At 37.4% G+C, this 18,799-nt stretch overlaps 1 protein-coding gene across 9 annotated transcripts in view; it reads left to right on the top strand.

Moving 5' to 3' along the window:
• The window catches only part of PTPRD (protein tyrosine phosphatase receptor type D), a 1,060,901-nt gene extending 1,042,876 nt beyond the window's left edge, over window positions 1-18,025 (top strand). For all 9 annotated transcript variants that reach the window (XM_047699812.1, XM_047699814.1, XM_047699811.1 and 6 more), the window contains 7 exons: window positions 4,668-4,953; window positions 5,378-5,556; window positions 6,381-6,507; window positions 7,753-7,878; window positions 10,831-10,985; window positions 13,893-14,028; window positions 15,699-18,025. In XM_047699812.1, coding sequence (XP_047555768.1) covers window positions 4,668-4,953; window positions 5,378-5,556; window positions 6,381-6,507; window positions 7,753-7,878; window positions 10,831-10,985; window positions 13,893-14,028; window positions 15,699-15,767 — 1,078 coding nt within the window. In that variant the 3' untranslated portion in view covers window positions 15,768-18,025. The remainder of the gene's footprint in view (window positions 1-4,667; window positions 4,954-5,377; window positions 5,557-6,380; window positions 6,508-7,752; window positions 7,879-10,830; window positions 10,986-13,892; window positions 14,029-15,698) is intronic.
• The last annotated feature ends 774 nt before the right edge of the window (window positions 18,026-18,799 follow it).

The raw sequence follows: 18,799 nt of genomic DNA, 5'->3' as shown, positions 1-18,799 counted from the left end.
CAGTAGGTTTCTGAAGATGGCTTTTAGAGTTTGGTCTTGGTTTCCCACTTGCTAGAATTTCTACCCTGTCATGGAGTCAATGGAATCATTCCAGGTGAATCACAGTCCCTCTTGGCTCAATTCACGGGCTGCATGTTCCGCATGGTTTTGTACTGAAGGTCCCTATTTTCCTACTTTCGACCACAAGGGAAGTATCTGTTGTATCCCATATTCAGTGGCACAGAAACCAAGGGAAAAAAAAGCTTTTCAAGGAACTTGCATTCGGAATTATTGAACACTGCTAAAAGGGTGTTCTAGAGGGGTGGGCCACAAGAAAGGTATTTTTCTGTTTTGTTTTGTTTTCTTTTCTTTTCTTTTTCTTTTTCTTTTTTTTTTTTTTTCTGATCCAACTGGCAGAAAATAATAGGAAGCAAAGATAGTGCCATGGAACGTGGTGCTAACGTTTAGCACTGCACAGCCTCCATTTGAGTCCCTTTTTGGCCATTTACCATTAGCTAGAGGACTGGAGGGCAGCTTCCAAATGTTATAAATCATAGAAGGGAAAAGGGAAATGATAGACCTTTGCTGAATGCCTCCCGGGAACCAAGCACTATGGTGGGAAGGAGCTTTACTGCCATCTTGTTTACCATGACAATATATGGGAAAGCAGAAAGTTCTTCCAGTGTAATGTATTATTTATTGGAAATAGGAGGATAGAGGGGAGAACAGCTTGAGGGGGTAGCTTAAAGCAAGATTTTGAAAGCCTAATCTCAAACGATCCTGCAATGATTTTATCATAATTTTCTCAGCATCAACACTACCTATGCCTTTTGTCAGCTTCAGAGGTATAATTTTAAAATGCAGTTTGTACCTACAAAGTAACTGTTTCTTCCTTTATGTTTGGAAAACACTCTGTATGGTTAATTTAGCCTTAAGCCTTAAGACTTAAAGACTATCTCAATTTAAGAAAAACGGGAAAGCAAGGAAGAAGTTAAAAGTGATTTTTCTCAAATGCCCCCAGCTGTTGATATCTGGAAAAAGTACCTTTTTACTTCAAGCTAAGAGACACCTCTAATATTTAAAACTCCTAAGAACTCTTCCTCCTAAAGAAGAGGTAACACATTAGTTAAAAGGGTCAGCTCCTTCCTTATCTTACATATAAGATTGGACAGTTAATAGTATTTTGAATTTTGGGGAGAAAAAATGGGTTTTGCTTAAGGCATACCCTATCTTCTTTCTTCTCTCTCCACAGTTTGTAATTTAGACTCAGATATATATTTTATTTTTTTCTCTCATTACCACCATGAAGAGGTTGCTACTGTTTGAAACTAGTCATTCCTATTAATTTCCCAAGATTCTATGATATCTTTCTCTCTGAATATAGATCTATGCATCATCCAGACATTTGAGAGTGGTCCTTGATGTGTATTTTGGGGAAATATCCCACCATTATCTAGAACTGACTTAATATTTAGGGCTCAGTTATAAGGCTTATGGAATGGTTTCCACTATAAAGAACTGCATGAAGCTATATCCAGTTAGAAACAATGCACAATTAGGATGAAAACAACTAAGAAAAACAATATAGAAAAGGAGAAAAAGGTATTACTCATAGTCTTAGAACCTCCTCATTGTAGGAGGTTACCTCCGTTCTCCAGATTGTCTTACTCTGTTTCTTTTAATTGCACTGTGATGGCAGATCAGAAGACCAAGACATGGAGGCCACTCAAAGCATTTTCCGGTCTCCCGACCCAGCACCGTGGAGCAGTCTTCAGGCATTCTCTGCACAGTTCTGAGCTTTTTGTCAAATGTGGGATTTCTTTCACTAACTGAAGAGTCCTGCTTCCTCAGTGGGCTTACTGAACATGGATGGCTGCTCATTACATAAGAGCTCTGATGCCAATCCTGACTTATTTTCTTATTTTACAAACATTATTGAGCACCGACTGCATGCTTGGTGCAAGGCACACAAAGGCAATAGAAAATGTAGTTTCTGTAATGCACCATGATTTGTGGATGGCAGACCCACCAGGTTAATTAAGAATGTGATGTAACTGAGACTGTACTAGGGTGATATTTGACACTGTACTTAAGTGATCAGGAACAGAGGATGATTAATCCTGCCTGGGGCAGGGGAGGAAGTAGGGGGATGGAGAATGACAGGAAAAATTTGCCCTCTCATAGGTTTATTAGTAGAACAAACTAGATAAAATGGGACTTTGTGGACCTCTCTAATCGTGTGCTAACAAATAGTTCTGTCACTTCAAAGACTCTATCTCAATGGGCTTTTGCATTAGATCTCAATGGCATGTCACTTTGTGGAAGCTAGATTTGATCTGTACTGCTCAGTAGTTAAATGAAGGTATTATTTGTTACAAAATACTTACTTAACCACCTTGTGGCCACTTGGCACTAGAGAAATTGCCACTTCAGTTGTGTCAGGCACCCTAGTGCTCACTAAACTCATTCATTTGGACTTTTGGTACATTCCTTGTTCAAGTGCCTCACTAGGCCAATGGAAAGTTTCTCATGTAACTCCCAGAGCCAACAGTCTGACTGCAGAAGCCATTGTTTCGGGGCGCCTGGGTGGCTCAGTGGGTTAAGCCGCTGCCTTCGGCTTAGGTCATGATCCCAGGTCCTGGGTTCGAGCCCCACATCGGGCTTTCTGCTCAGCAGGGAGCCTGCTTCCTCCTCTCTCTCTGCCTGCCTCTCTGCTTACTTGTGATTTCTCTCTGTCAAATAAATAAATAAAAATCTTTAAAAAAAAAAAAAAGCCATTGTTTCTCTTTTGTTATTCTAGCCTCCTCAGTTGCCCCGTCCTTCCTACCCTCCCAAGTCGTGGTTCAAATGCCACATCATCCACAGAACTGACACCTCCTTAGTCTCTCTCTCTCTTTCTCTCTTTTTTGTCTTTTAGTATAAATGGTTAAGTAACCTTTTATCTCATTGACAGATGCTAAGCTCTTAAAGGCATGATGTAAGTCATCGTTAATATTGTATTCCCTATGCTACTTAACAAAGTGCCGTTCATTGAATAAAGAGAAGGACAGGGTGCCTGGGTGGCTCAGTGGGTTAAAGCCTCTGCTTTCGGCTCAGGTCATGATCCCAGGGTCCTGGGATCGAGCCCCGCATCGGGCTCTCTGCTCGTCAGAGAGCCTGCTTCCTCCTCTCTCTATGCCTGCCTCTCTGCCTACTTGTGATCTCTGTCTGTCAAATAAATAAATAAAGTCTAAAAAAAAAAAAAAGGGAGAGAGAGAGAAGGACGTGTCAGTGGACAGATGGATAAATAAATCACCACATAGATACAGAAATGACGGGAAACAGTGGCATGTAGCTAATGAAGGAGACTGTCTGTTGCTTAGTGTCTGTGGTGGTGATGGATACCTATTCCTGTTGATTACATGTTTCCCAGCCAGGTAAATATTCATGATCAAGAGGAGAAAAATAGGGTGCCTGGGTGGCTCAGCGGGTTAAAGCCTCTGCCTTCAGCTCAGGTCATGATCTCAGGGTCCTGAGATCAAGGCCCGCATCGGGCTCCCTGCTCACTGGGGAACCTGCTTCCCTCCCTCTCTCTCTGCCTGCCTCTCTGCTTGCTTGTGATCTCTGTCAAATAAATAAATAAAATCTTAAAAAATAAAAAAGAGGAGAAAAATATGTTGGATTCAACCATACTTGACATATAAACAGACTCACTCTAAAGAGTTTGATAAGAGACAAACAAGGCTTACACAGAGATTTAAGAAAACAGATGTGTTATTTTGCCAGTATTCTTTTCAACACTTGAGGAAATTCCAATGTTTCAACCACCTGACTCTCTAATCCAGTTCAGTAAATTAGATTGTCTCCTTGGACCAGCAGATCTTGTCTTTGGGTTTTGCTCACTCTCTCACCTTTTCGTCTTTGAATTGGTTTCCACCAACTGGAAAATGATCCATAAGTTCCAAAGCAATGGAGTTTAAAAAATACCTCAGAGGATCTTCAGTAACAAAGACTAAGGTTTTTATTTTCCCACACAGAATACTTGAATTTCACCTGGAATTTCGAAATACATTCGACTCTGGAGGAGAAGAGAGTAAAAACAAAAAGCACAACTACTCTCTAGTGATTATATTTTTAGTAGGAATTTATTTTCATTGTAAATATCCTGCACCTTTTTCAGTGTGTAACATTTTAATATTTTAATTATCCATTTCCCACTAAGTTGATTTTAAAACTTCCTTGCTGGGTTTTAGAATATGAACTGTTTCAGACTGAGTGATTTTCTAATTTTTATTTCACAAATTGAAGTGAAATAGATGGAGAAGTTTTACAAAAAGATAAAGCCTAATTAGATCTTAACCAATTTTTAAAATATCTTCTAATATAAACAACTTACGTGTTTGTGTTTTTTAACAGTTTCAAAATAATGTCTACTTTGTATTATATGATCAAGGACCACAATATTTTTGGATTTAATTTTTTACGTTTTTAAACTAAATTAATTTTACTTGGTATTTGATTCCCTATCTTCTGGTTATAGTGACTTGATAATACTTTTTACTTTAGAGTGCTCCAAAATAATCCCAACAGATAGTTGAAAAGAATTAATGGGTTTAAAACCCGCTTAGTGAGAATTGAAATAATTTTTTATGTTTTGGTGTTCTGATAGATTTATTTGGACTTCTCTTTTCTCTTTGTTTTTCTTGTAGTGCGGGAGTTGGCCGAACGGGTTGTTTCATCGTAATAGATGCCATGTTAGAAAGAATAAAGCATGAAAAAACTGTAGATATTTATGGCCATGTAACTTTAATGAGAGCCCAGAGGAATTACATGGTTCAAACAGAAGACCAATACATCTTTATCCATGATGCACTGCTAGAAGCAGTGACTTGTGGAAATACCGAAGTGCCAGCTAGAAACTTGTATGCCTACATTCAGAAGCTGACACAAATAGAAGCAGGAGAGAATGTCACAGGAATGGAGCTTGAATTTAAGGTATGATATTGGATGTGATGTGGTAATTCAGGAGCAAGTCATTCTGGGATTGTCTTTGAGTTGTGGCTTCACTTTTTTAACCTTTCAAATTCTGAAGTTACAAGATTCACTTGACCTTCTCAAGTGTCTGACTATAAAACACTTTCTTCCTCTTTCCCTTTTCTGTTCTTTGCTTCCTAACAATACCTCGAGCTCTTTTGTACTGTAATTTAAATTGAGAGATCCTACTCTCCGAACGTATTTAAAAATTTGGTAAACTATATGGAATCATTAGGTAGAAGTGAAAAGCAGTGCAATTTGAAGAGTCCTTTGCTTTAAAGTAAACATAAGCTTTATATCTAAAGAGGAAATCTTGAATACGTTGCATCTGACCATAGGCTAAAATTATTTTTGTCAGATTTTTTTCTTTTCTTTTATTCAACAGCGTCTAGCCAGCTCTAAAGCTCACACCTCAAGATTCATCAGTGCCAATCTTCCATGTAATAAATTCAAAAATCGCCTTGTTAATATTATGCCATATGAATCTACGAGGGTATGCCTGCAGCCTATCAGAGGGGTAGAAGGATCTGATTACATCAATGCCAGTTTTATTGATGGATACAGGTATATACTCTTGCTCCCCTGACAGTCAAAAGCCTTGATATTTACATGTGCCCTAGTTTCACAGCCAGAACGAATTTCATCTCAATTCAAAGCATCTTTTTTCTGCATAGGTCAGCATTCAGACCCTTGGTATTTGTTTTTTATTATTTTAGGTAGGAGTAAGAAGCAGTCATGGAATCTTTAATCTGGCCTTTTGCACTCTTCCTTCAGAAATCAATGGGTTACAGGGGCACCTGTGTGGCTCAGTGGGTTAAAGCCTCTGCCTTTGGCTCAGGTCATGATCTCAGGGTCCTGGGATCAAGTCCTACATCAGGCTCTCTGCTCAGTGGCAAGCCTGCTTCCCCCTCTTTTTCTCTACCTGTCTCTCTGCCCACTTGTGATCTCTGTCTGTCAAATAAATAAATAAAATATTAAAAAAATAAAAAGAAATCATTGGGTTGTGGAAGGTCTTAATGAAGAAGCTGTTTTACACCATATTTCATAATTTTAATAGATTGTGTAAAGTCATATCTATAAAATTAAACCATACCACTGTTTCTTAAGTGACTTGTATGATATATGAAACTGAGCTATTAGGGTTGCACTAAAATTTAAATAATAATGATAAGGACATACATCATAATATTAACAAAGCAATTCCTTTTGCAGAGCCCCCAAAATGTAAATATTCTCATTTGTTGACACAATCTTAATGGACATTTACTGTAATTGTCCTGATAATATGTTTTTAGTTTTCATTACTGGGTGATGTTTATGTACCAAATGTGAACCTTTGCGTGTTCTCTGATTACTTTAACATGCTACTTTTATTCTCTGTAATACAGACAACAGAAAGCCTACATCGCTACCCAGGGGCCCTTGGCAGAGACCACCGAAGATTTCTGGCGGATGCTTTGGGAACACAATTCCACCATTGTTGTGATGCTCACCAAGCTGCGTGAGATGGGCAGAGTAAGTGTCTTCTCATAAGACATTTACTCCATGAAGAAATGATGATTTAGTCTTAATAACCTAGGGGCCAGCATCACTTCTTAGAAATGTAGAGTTCTCCAGACACCTTATGGACCATTCATTACTCTTTTGTTGGTTTTTAACTTGCAAAGCCACATCAAGTTCATTAATTTGTGCGTTTTGAAGAAAGAGCTGGTATTTTGTTTCCAGTGCGTCACGATCATAGGAGCGAAGAAGCAGATGTCCCTGTTTGACATTGGTCCCAACTCTCAGCATAATCTTTTTTCCTTCCACCCTGGACAAGCTGGAGTTTCATGAGCAAATGTGCCATCATTTCTCTGTGTGAAGAAACTTGACTTCTTTCACTCATGAAGCAAATTCTTACCTGCCCACCCTCCACCCCATATTGAATAGTGTGTTAGAAAGTTACATAGTTTTTCCAAGAATATAATCTGGTCATCTCAGATCTACTTTTTGAAAGTGATTATTCTGAAAAATACATAAAATAGTATTAGAGATACCTAAGTAAGGACTTACCACTTAGATTCAATAGATGTAAGCATTTTATTCTATTTGCTTAAGATATTTTCTTTCTCTCTTCCTTGCATAAATGTGGAAATGGGTCTAAAGCTCCTCATTTAGAATTTAGAATAAAGAGAGCATTTAGAATAAAGAGAGCAACAAATGCCAAACTAGGAAAGTAACCTGAGTATTCTGAATATTCATAGTTGATTCTCTGCTTTGGCCAGATCATTAATACTTCTTGGGCTCCAGTTTCCTCAGCTGACAAGTGAGACTGGACTAGATCAATATAGAGGTTTTCTTATGCATTCACACTTGATGGTCCTATTCATTCCATAACCCAGTGACGCAAGTCTGCTCTGGTGGTGCAATGCATGATTGATAGGGCCAGCATTATATCCAAGGACCAATGTTAGTATTTGGAGAACTTGTAGGTATGAAGACACGTGCCCTATCAAAGCATTTAATTCAATTGATGTGTATTAATAAGCTACTGTGTGTAAGTACTGTGCTTGATACCATGAGCAAATATTAAACCATATGATTTTCCTATTCTCAAGGAACTTTTGGTTTCAAAGAGAAAATTGTGTCACATGTAATTGGAATGGCCTTGAATTTTGAACTTTCATTGAGAGAAAGAAATTAAATATATAGATTGATAGATGATAGATAAAAATTTATTGGTACTTTATATAGTTTGACATTAATCTTCTCTCCTTTTAGGAGAAATGTCACCAATACTGGCCAGCAGAACGATCTGCAAGATACCAGTACTTTGTTGTAGATCCCATGGCTGAGTACAACATGCCACAGTATATCCTAAGAGAATTCAAGGTCACAGATGCCAGGGTAAGCTGACCAATCTTAAGTTCTTAACCATTAGCTGAAAAGCTTTGGGAGAAATATTTACCAAGTGATCATATTGCCAAAGTGAAAAGAAATAACTGATCTTGGAGGACTGTTTTGTTTTTTAATGTAAGAGTAACTTTTCCTCTGTCTGGCAAGTGTTCTCACAAACCCAGGGTTGGCTTCCATTCAAACATAACATCTGGCAGCCCAACTTTGGGGATATACTTGGTAAGTGTGTGTCCTGGGAAGCATTTACTGATTGGTTGGCTATGCTTACATTCACTTTCTCAGCTCATTCTCTTTGTTGCTTTTTGACTTCTTCATTACCTGAGGCTGTAAATATGTTGTTGTTTTGCACAGCCCTTTAGGTCATGTGGGCTTGGAGGTTAATTTGGTATGATTTTAAAACTGCCGAGCAAATGGCATTCTTTAGAAGACTCTGACAAGCTTTGCACATTCTAATTTGATTCCTGGCATGGTTTATTCCTCAGTGTGCTAATGTGTCTGTTCATGAGAGCTGTGCACCCATGACCCTTGTTGGCTAATTTTCATTCTGCATTTCTTATCTAGATTGCTGAGTCCAAGGTTCAGCCCTGATGTAAGATGTTCTATGCATAAACTTTAATATCCTTGCCTTTGGCCACTTTCAAACCATGATTACAAACACATCTTAGGAGAGAGTGGGGTCAGTCAAAGCCCTGCTTTGTTTTTGGAACTGTCACAGTAGGTGGGTTGAATAAAACTCCAGGACAGAGCTATTTACTTGATCCATTGTTTTTTTCTGGAAAGGAGCTTTTCCAACCAATACACATGTTTAGAGATTGTCTGCTAATCCCCAAAGCCATGCCCTGGCTGTTGCCCTAAAGTGAAAGAGAAAATGGTCAGCAGGCTGGTTGGCCCAGGTGATAGACCTGTTAATCCCAGGAAGTCTGAGATCTTAACTACTCTGAAGGTGACGGTACTCAAGGTAGCAGTTAAGTCTGCCGGGCTCGTTTTTGAGTTGCCCAAGTAGGCATGCCTTTGTGACCCATCCCGTTGTTTAAAAAAAAAAAAAAAAAAGAAGTGTCCTTTCAGAATTTGAAGATAGATATATGAGTGAAAAATCTTCAGTACATTCCAAGCAAACTCACCAACCATTTCTGATGATAAAGACTAGGGTCCAGGCCCTGCAAATAGCAGACACACCTTCTTTACTACTCCTCACTTGCCCAAATTAAAATCTGATCCCAAAAATCAAAAGAAATATTGAAGTAAGAACCTGTTCACATTCTTTCTATTTAAAAAAGGCCCCCTGTGACTTTTATAATTTTCCTAGCTGCCATCGCATTTGCTGTTTGTGTTCCTAGTGTGTTTCTAATCTGAACTTTCCAGTTCCAAGTTGGTACTTGTAACGCAGTTTTGTTAAACAGGTAACCTTTAAATGGTGTCAGCTGGTCTTTCCTCTAAATAGGAAGGGTTTGTGCACATGACCTCTTCTTGCTGCTAAAAGCAACTGTGGTCAGAAATGAAATCTCCGGGGTATTTGGAGGAGGACAAATCTGTTTACCCAGCCTTTGGTTTCCTCCTTGTGCTTTCCAAACCTTTTCCAGAAACAGAGGGAAGTAAATCATGCTTCTATGGTAACCATCCATAAGTTAATAATGGGGTCAAGCAGTTATTTTCATATTTCTGAGTGTTCTCACAAACTTAATGTGATCTTCCTGCTTTATCAAATGATGCCGTCAGGAATATGCCCTGTTCCTGTGGAAACCACAACGCCAGTTGATATATGCCCACCTCGATGGCTAAGCCATCCCTACCTCTCAATATGACTGAATGGGAAAAATTGGGAACATGCACACTCATATCCAAAAGGCCTTTAAAGGGGAAAGAGGTGTTACAAAAATGGAAAGGAGAAACAAATGGAAGTCTTAACTGGGAGCAAGCCCTCTTCAAACAGGACTGGTCTCTCCAAGCTTAAAAATTTGAATTCTTTTCCTCTCAGTGGATTCAAAGAAAGTTGGTGGGCATAATTGTTATTCTTATTTCTGGAAACAGAGGATCCCTTCTGCTTTTGTTGTGCTTCTGAAAACACTGTTCTAGAAGGAATCAGAAGCATATTAGTAGCTCCTTCTCAAACCATTTATACTTCACGAGTCCGAGCACTTTTGCCTAATCACTTTAAAAAAGACTCCTCTTCTATCCAGCTTGTTTTCTTTCCACTGTTCGGTCTACCTGTTAAAGCCCCCCCATGAGTGCCTTAATTCCTGTGGTCAGCCAGAAGAGTCCTCTTTTTCAGAATAAAGTGTTTATTTGCTAATAATCTCTTTCCTTTCCTTGAGGGACGCCTCACTTCTTACTCAACAGCATAGTTGCATAGCACATTCTGTGTGCACTGCTACAGCTAGAAATTGTATGCCTCTGAGACACGTGGGGCATCCAGGTTAACAGCTACCCAGTTTGTGTCAGATCCTTTCAGTGTCACTATTTGTCACTTGACAGTGCTAGAAATAAGCAAGCACAGCAGATGTGAAGTTATTGTGACAATAACAAAATCTCTGGTCTGGATGACATGCCTGGATGCTGTTTTCAATATTAAGTTAATTGATTTCTAAAATTTTTGAAATAGAGTATAGTGGTCCACTTTGGTTTTGAAAGCAAATTTTGGGTCTCAGAAGCACTTGCTATTATGGAAACGGGATGACTCTTCAAAAACCCAGGTTTTTACTTGGGCATTGCCAGAATGAATTTGCAATTTAAATATATGTGACTGTAAACAGTGTTAATAACAGATAAAACGCACATGCTGCTAAGTTTCTAGTTAAACATGATTCTAACTTTTTCTTACCCCCACCCCCCCACTTTTTCTTCTTTCTGGAAAAAAAAAATCACTTTTGCTGCTGTGGTCTGTACACTGGCTGAATCTTTCTGGCATCCTTCTTTGTGGCTGGGTATGTGGCTTTCTCTCTGAAGGACGGTCAGTCCCGAACAGTGAGGCAGTTCCAGTTCACTGACTGGCCAGAACAAGGAGTGCCAAAGTCTGGAGAAGGATTTATTGACTTCATTGGCCAAGTTCATAAAACAAAAGAGCAGTTTGGCCAAGATGGGCCCATTTCAGTCCATTGCAGGTGAGTGAAGAATCAAGAATGATGAGTTTCCATTTGTGATTAATGTGCTAATAACTTTGATAATGTGCATTGTTGTCTGTTCATTGTCAGTATTTGCTAATTGGAGTGAATCTGCATAATTGATATTTTATTCTCAGAAATACATTGTAAAATCTTAAGCAAGGACTCATTTCTCTTTCTTTCAATAAAATGAAAATAACCAGGGGTAAAATTTTTATCCCCAAATTTTACTTCTTGTAAAAAACACCAGACTGCCTAGTTTACCTGAATAGGAATTGTTGGTACATCTGCTGGTGAAAATTTGTTCAGTTAATCATGTCTTACTTGTTTTATTTCCATGGCATTGCACTCATAACTGTCTTTCTGTATCTATCTCCTGTGTTTGTCTTTTTAGGAAAACATAAATAGTTATCCAGCCTTAATGACAATACTAATTCTTGCCAGTCAGTAAATGATTAGAATGGTACCTCCATCAAAATTGCAATATGCCTGAAAATTGTTGCTATATCAGAAAATGAAGCACCTTCAAGTTAATTATTTTCAATAGTTTCCACAGCATTTTATAATTCAAGTCATTGAAGTTAATAGAAATAGCAAGTAAACGGTTCAGAAAGGACACTCACCATAAATTTAGTGCTTTGGGAAGTTGTTAGGCAGAAACTTTCCAACAAAAGGAATTCACCTATTTTTTTTTACACTAATATATTTTCAGATTCTAGCAATTTGAAGTCTGTTTCTACTCTCTTGGTGGTCAAAATCTTGAGAGAGTTCAACAGTTTGCTTCAAGAAAAGAAAAAGAAGGAAAGGAGGGAGGGAGGAAAAAGAAAAAGAGAAAGAGAAAGATTACAAACTATGATTCTTAGTGAAAGGGGAGACCAGCTCTCAAAATGGAAGAAACATTCAACTCGGGCTTTACTTCTGTCATCATGTAGCTCTATGACAGAATCGTAGAATCTCTCTAAGATCTTTATGAGGGCATGATGTTCCCCAGGGATGATATATTCTAATGAGCAGCAGACTTTCTTTATTCACATTTGCTTTGTGTTGAGTTTGGTTGCTCTAGACAACCAAAGATCATGTAGGGAACAACATATGGACTCAAATATTCAGACAAAGTAGATGGTATAGACTGGACTAAAATTACTTGGATATTCTCCTTCACTTTCCACATAATTTGCCCAAATGCTAATTCACAATTTTCTAGCATAAACTATAAAAAAGAATATATTTAATATATATGTTTAACTTTAGACATTACCATAACTGTATAAATGTGTGCTACTTCTCATTACTTTTGCTGTCACAGAATGATTTAAATATTCCTTTAGTATATGGAGTTTAACTATATCCTATTAAATAGACTCTGAAATGCCTAGGCCATTCAGAAGGGGGGGGATGGGGAAAGGATCATAAATCACAACCTCTTAGGAGTAAGAGAGACTTTCAAGGTTGAAAGGTACCTTCAAGGTCATCTACTCTATCTTAACAGGGAACCTTCACTACTCCTGGACATCCTTAGCCACAGTGTAAAGACTACCACTGGATTTTAAAGTCTCACTTTACATTTTGGTTTGGACTCTTTAGAAAACCCAGTTTGAGGGGCTCCTGAGTGGCTCAGATGGTTAAGCGTTTGCCTTCAGCTCAGGTCATGATCCCGAGGTCCTGGATTGGAGCTGGGAATCAGGCTCCCTGCCTGCTCAGTGGGGAGCCACCTTCTCCCCTTCCTTCCACTGCTTCCCTGCTATGCTCTTTTACTCTCTCTGTCAAATAAATAAATAAAATCTTAAAAAAAAAAGCAAAACAAAGAAAACCAGCTTGTAAAGGGACACACTATTTATATATGCCTGTCAGCTACATCCCCAAATAAATGAATCCATCCATTTTCTACAGCCTGTACCCAAGCGTTACACATGCCATTTAATTAGGATCCAAAAATGTAGGGATTTTTCAGATTATTCACTCTTCTCCTCATTACCTAAACCTCCTGATGCTTCCCTACTTTTTAAGAGCACAAAAGCTATGAGTTAATTTTCTCCTCTTGCTGCAGTGAACATTCTGGAATTATCTTAAAACAATAAAGAAAACAAACTCAAAACCTTGCTAACATGGTAGAAAGAATCCTGGTGTTTTAGCTGCTGAACATCTAAAAGTAGTAGATAAACTCAGTGAAGCTCAACCTTTTTTTTTTTTTTTTTAAGTTAGAGACCTCTTTGAGAATCTGTTAAAGTCCTCAGTTTCAGGAGAGAGGACAAATGTATATACATTTACACAGCTTCTAAGTATAAGATATTCACAAACTCTTCTAAAGACTGAATAAGGATCACAAATCAAAAACCCAGAACAGAATCTGTTTTCTCATATCAAAATGGACATCTCAATCTGAATAGTATATATGCCTTATTTATTTATATGTCTAGTGATGAAACATCCTGCATAGATTGTGACCACAAGAAGTAAATAATATACTAGAAAACTTGAAGAGACTGAGTTAATCTTCCCTTATCTGAATTATTCCATACTTTAAAAATATTAAGCAGACAAGGTCTACAATTGCGGGATCTGCATGAAGAGTACTAACCTATACTTTACTTACCTTTCCCTGTTTCTATTGATTTTGCAATATTTATGTTTCCAGCATCTTTCCAAAATGGAGTATAATCCCAGTTGAAAAGTCATTCTACTGTATTGGAGTTAATCTTCATTACTGCACATTCATGCTCATATTTTACCATGACACATTATTCCAATAATAGTAATTTCATGAACCCAATACCACATTTTCCTGAACATTGCTGTAAAAGAACCTGGTGTAATATGGAAGTGGGTGCACATATGTCTACTTCCAAGTGAATGTGGTCAAGACTATGAGTGTCACATCCAGTAACACTGTCTTTGTTATTATGGCAGTGCGGGCGTTGGAAGAACTGGAGTCTTCATAACACTAAGCATTGTTTTGGAAAGAATGAGATATGAAGGAGTTGTAGATATCTTCCAGACTGTCAAAATGTTAAGAACACAACGACCAGCCATGGTACAGACAGAGGTGAGAAAAATCTCCATGAGTTTAAAACATCTCATGAACCAAATAATAGAGTTTCTTAACCAGGACCTCTTAGGGCCCAGAGACTCTCAACACCAGAGCAAAATAGGGGAAATTCCTGTGGGAAAACAATCAAATTGTTCAATATTTTGAACCTCATTTTTTCCTCTCTATATATGGGAGTGACAATTTCAAAGTCTTACAGTTGTTTTGGAAATCATGTTAGATTATATAGTAGGTTGAATCGTGATAAATTATCACTATTTGACAACTTTAAGAAGCACATTGCCTGGTACATAATAGACCCTCAGCACATTTTACTTCTCCATTCTCCAATGGTCATTTTAAATATTTGGATCCTGGATAACCACTAGAGAAATTAATACCCCATTTTCTACTCCAATAACTGATTTTTTTTAGAATAATATGAATTTGTGACATAGCTAGTCTTCCCTATTAGACTGTTCATTTCTAAGGATAATATGAGTGTTTCTGTTCCTCGAAAGGCCACCAAATTCTACATTCTGTATGTATTCCTAAATTCATTGCACATACCTTCCAAACTGTGATTTCAAAATAGCAAAAGCATTTGGCTTATAATACTCAAAGCATGATGTCAGCCTGACAAACTTAATGGGTGTTGGGGGTGGCAGAGGGAAATTGGACATTTAAAAACTCTTAAGACTTAGCCAAGCAGCTTACTGTGAAAACATAGGAAAGCAAACTCCATTTATTTTGCATTACCATTTTTATTGTAAAAAAAAATGCACATTTAAGCAAAATAGAAACTATCTACTTTCAGCCCCATTGGCTATTGAAAATAAGTTTCTTTTATGGCAAAAATTCTATTTTTTTTCTATCTCTCCAACAATGCCCAACTTATTCCAGTAAGATAATGTTCTCCCCCGTCTGAAAAAAGGACATATGTCAAGTTATTTTAATATGGGCCTTTCTAGAACAGATGACTAGCAATCACAATGAATTAGGCCAAATGACATGGGTATTTTTTGATATAGACAGCCAGTCTTGGGATGCCATTTCTAGGGGGTGAAAAGCTTGAAAGTCCAGAGCCCTTTGTAAGTGGCTTCATGTACCTATGGTTCCTCACCCTTACTTGAATAGCAACATCAGAAATGGTGGGTAATTCTGATTGTAGGTCGGTCAGGTCTACTATCTGATAAGATCCTTTTTTATTCAAATTCTTTTGGCAATAGCCCAGAAGATAAATGAATCCAGGTTTTCCTTGGAACAGCCAGTGTCTGGATCAGCCTCTCTTTAATATGCAAACTGAGGATAAGTTTCTCACAAATATTCACATAGTTGTAAAAGACAACAGTGATATGCTCCCATGCTCAGGGGTGGTAATTATTTGGTGTTACTTGGAGAACAGCTCACACTTGTCTGGAAGATAATGTTCATTCCAGCTATTACTACTTTGAAATGAGGACATGGTCCTAGGCAAATTGATGGGTAAAGTTAACAAACACCCCACGCGGCTTATCATTCTTGGCTCAATAAAATGGATTGGTCATTGGATTGACTTAATTGATGAGAGTAGTGATTTTTCCCCCATCCAGATGTAATGTTTGTTTTTGAATATTGATTTTCATCTTTCTACTAAAGTGGACTCATGGCCCCTTTCCCTCTTTCTTCCCATGATTGGTCTCCTGCAGGACCAGTACCAGTTCTGCTACCGAGCCGCGCTGGAGTACCTGGGCAGCTTTGATCACTATGCAACGTAGAAACCCCTAACCCACTTTGGGTTCTTACTGCAGGCCCTTCAGTATCCACGGAGTCTCTTCTGAGCCATACAGGGCACTTGAGAAGTCCTTCTTAACTTCTAGCTAACTACCACTTAGTGGGACTATTATACACAAAACAAAATAAAAACAAACTCTAATGGGTGGACCAAGAATTCACAGTTTAATAATCTAACCTGAAAAATAATAAAGAGAATCCTGACTGATGAGGCATCTGAAGGATTTGTACAGATACCTCAAGGATTCAAAATAAAGGGAAGAAGAAATCACAGCAAAGAACCACCATCAGTGCAAGATGTTTGCTGGTGCGGCTTCTCGTAACAAAATGGACTCTGCTGCGACATCGCCCCTTCCCACCATACTGCTCATAATAACATTTTAGGGGGGGATCGGGGGGGAAATGTTTAAAAAGAAAGTCCTTGATTTAGTTTTTTAGTATTGTAAAGATACTGCTGACCTGTGCTTCATTTTTAACTGTGTAAACTTTTTTTTAACAAATGTATCATTCGATAAAGTGAATTTTAAAAAAGTTACATAACTCTTCACTTTTTATTTCAAAATTGTAGGTTTTTTTAAGCTGTAGAACTGTTATCTGTAATATCTTGCTGTAGAAATATCAAATAATTTGAAAATTTGCACATTTTTGTGCAATATTCTTAATCTACAGTATATGTCTTGTCAGATATTACTTTTACATTTCTGTTCCATTTTGGTTGGTGAGAAAGTACCCATTCTCTTCAAATAGTCAAAGAGAACTTTGTTTTGTTTGTTTTGTTTTTGGAATCAACAGGGAGGCGCAAAGTATAAAGTTGCTGCTAACATATATACATATATATCCATATTTTACAGGGGTGTCTATGTATATATAGACAGTGTGTCCACACAAAAAGATAGATATAGCTATCATTCAGTTATTCCATGAATTCGTTTTGGGGTTTTTTTAGTTGGTCTTTTTTGTTGTTGTTGTTTTTAGATAGAGAAGCTATTACAAACATCTTTTTCAATTTGTTATTAATTTTATGACATATGGGTATTTCTTAATACCATAAAATTTTAATTTTAAGGGAAATGAGGAATGCACATCAGTGATTGTCAAGCCTCACCCCCTAATTTCCTATCTAGTATCCTCCCGCCCACCTACTCATATTCACAAATATCATTTTTTTTAGCCAGGCTTCCAACAAAGTTCAATATTTCTAACACTCTAGTGCAATAAAAAAATTATTAAATATCTAAGAGGTGTGCATGTGGGAAAGGTCAGTGCATATCCCTTTAGGAGGGGAGAATGTTGTAATATATCAGCTATCAAGTTGTTTAAAAAACAATGTATTCAATCGTATATTGTCTATAATATGTGCTATGAAATTTGCATTTATGATATGTAACAGGGGCAAAGCCAAACTCATGTTACTCTGTTCAGTCAGAAACATTTTGTGGCATACAGCACAACTGGGAAGTGCTGTACTTTGTTTTCTTTTGGTTTTAGTTATGCATTTAGAGTGCCTTATAATTGATGCCTATTTTAATAGCATTTCTTTTTAGCTTTTGGTTCATATTTTCATTAGTTGTTCATTTATGTTTCTCTTCCAATTAAAGCATTATATGTTTACCACATGTACAAAAACTCTTTGAATAATATGCATTCCTAGTTTTCAACTAAGTCGGGGATGTTAGTGATTGTACCAGCCCAAAGCACTTGGATAATCAGGGCCCTTCCTTTCATGGTTGCCAACATCAGGAAAAGCTACTTGTTTTATTTAGAATCCCTTCCAGATCTGTTCTGGAGCATTCAATAACTGCACAAAACTTACTTTAGTGGCAAATATCATTGTCAACGTTGGAATATATTTACTAATCCGTTAGGATTTTTTTAAAAGGGGAAATTAAAAAAATATCTATTTGCCAACATAATCTCAAATTTGCCAACATAATTGCTGTAGGAAACCATGGGAAATGGCATGAGTTTGCCATATCCTATATGATTTTAAAGAACCCTCAAAATATCCAAGGAACTCTTAAAGAGTTTTGGTATTGATATAATATTTTGGTTTAATTTTAGCTTCATTGGTGTTCAGCATACAAGGATTTTTGTTTTCCACATTTTACCATCACTAGCAGGATGAAATCCAAGAGACCAAACACTTGCAAGCATCATATTTGAGCACTTTTGTAAAAAATAAAATAAAATTAAATTAAAAAATAAGAAAAAAAAAAGAATGCTAAAAAAAAAAAAAAAGTATCTAGAAGGCTACCTCAGAATGAGATTCTCTAACCTACATCAGAACCAGAGAAGAATGTGCACTATGTGGCTCTGTTGTTTTCTTTTCATTTGTATCTTTTGGAGATTTATCCAAGTGCCAGGTTACTGAGTGCTGTGATTTTCATTTAGTGAAACAAAGGGGGTCAGACAGACTTGCAGACATGCCATGTTAGACATGTAGAATTGGATGGTGTATATTACACACCAGAATAACTGGCCAATGAGCAGTTTCTCTAAAAACTGCCCATTTGGCAAAGGGAAAGAGGAGAATAATCACAAGAAGAAAATTAATGGGATGCATACCATATAAACGAGGTAGAGGCTGTTCAGATATCTTATTGTTTAGGCGCTGTTCCGAGAACTAACTCCTTTACTGTCATTGATGTGCATTCCACTCTGTGGTTTTCTGTACAACCATTCTAGTTTGATTTTCCCAGGTAAACATCTTTATCTACCATTACCATAAACTTTCAAGTTTCCAATTATTTTCATCATCATAACCAGTACGGTGCTATTATTTACCTATGTACGTGTAGTTATGTATAATTTTGTAATTAGTTACAATGGTAAAAAAAAATCAAAATATATAAAAAGTGATTTGTACAGAACTTTATTTTAGCTCTTTTTTAAAAATGATTTGCATGGTTAGACAACGGCGAGGACAGCCAGGGGAGGGAAGGGCCTCTAGGGAACTTTGCACTTTCTATACCTTTGTACTATGCACTGCCCTATTGATTCTACACCCAATAATGTT

The sequence above is a fragment of the Lutra lutra genome, chromosome 13 (assembly GCF_902655055.1).
Source record: "Lutra lutra chromosome 13, mLutLut1.2, whole genome shotgun sequence".
NCBI classification, from domain to species: Eukaryota; Metazoa; Chordata; class Mammalia; order Carnivora; family Mustelidae; genus Lutra; species Lutra lutra.
Note: the sequence above shows the minus strand (reverse complement) of the source record. Positions and strands in the feature narration are given on the sequence as shown.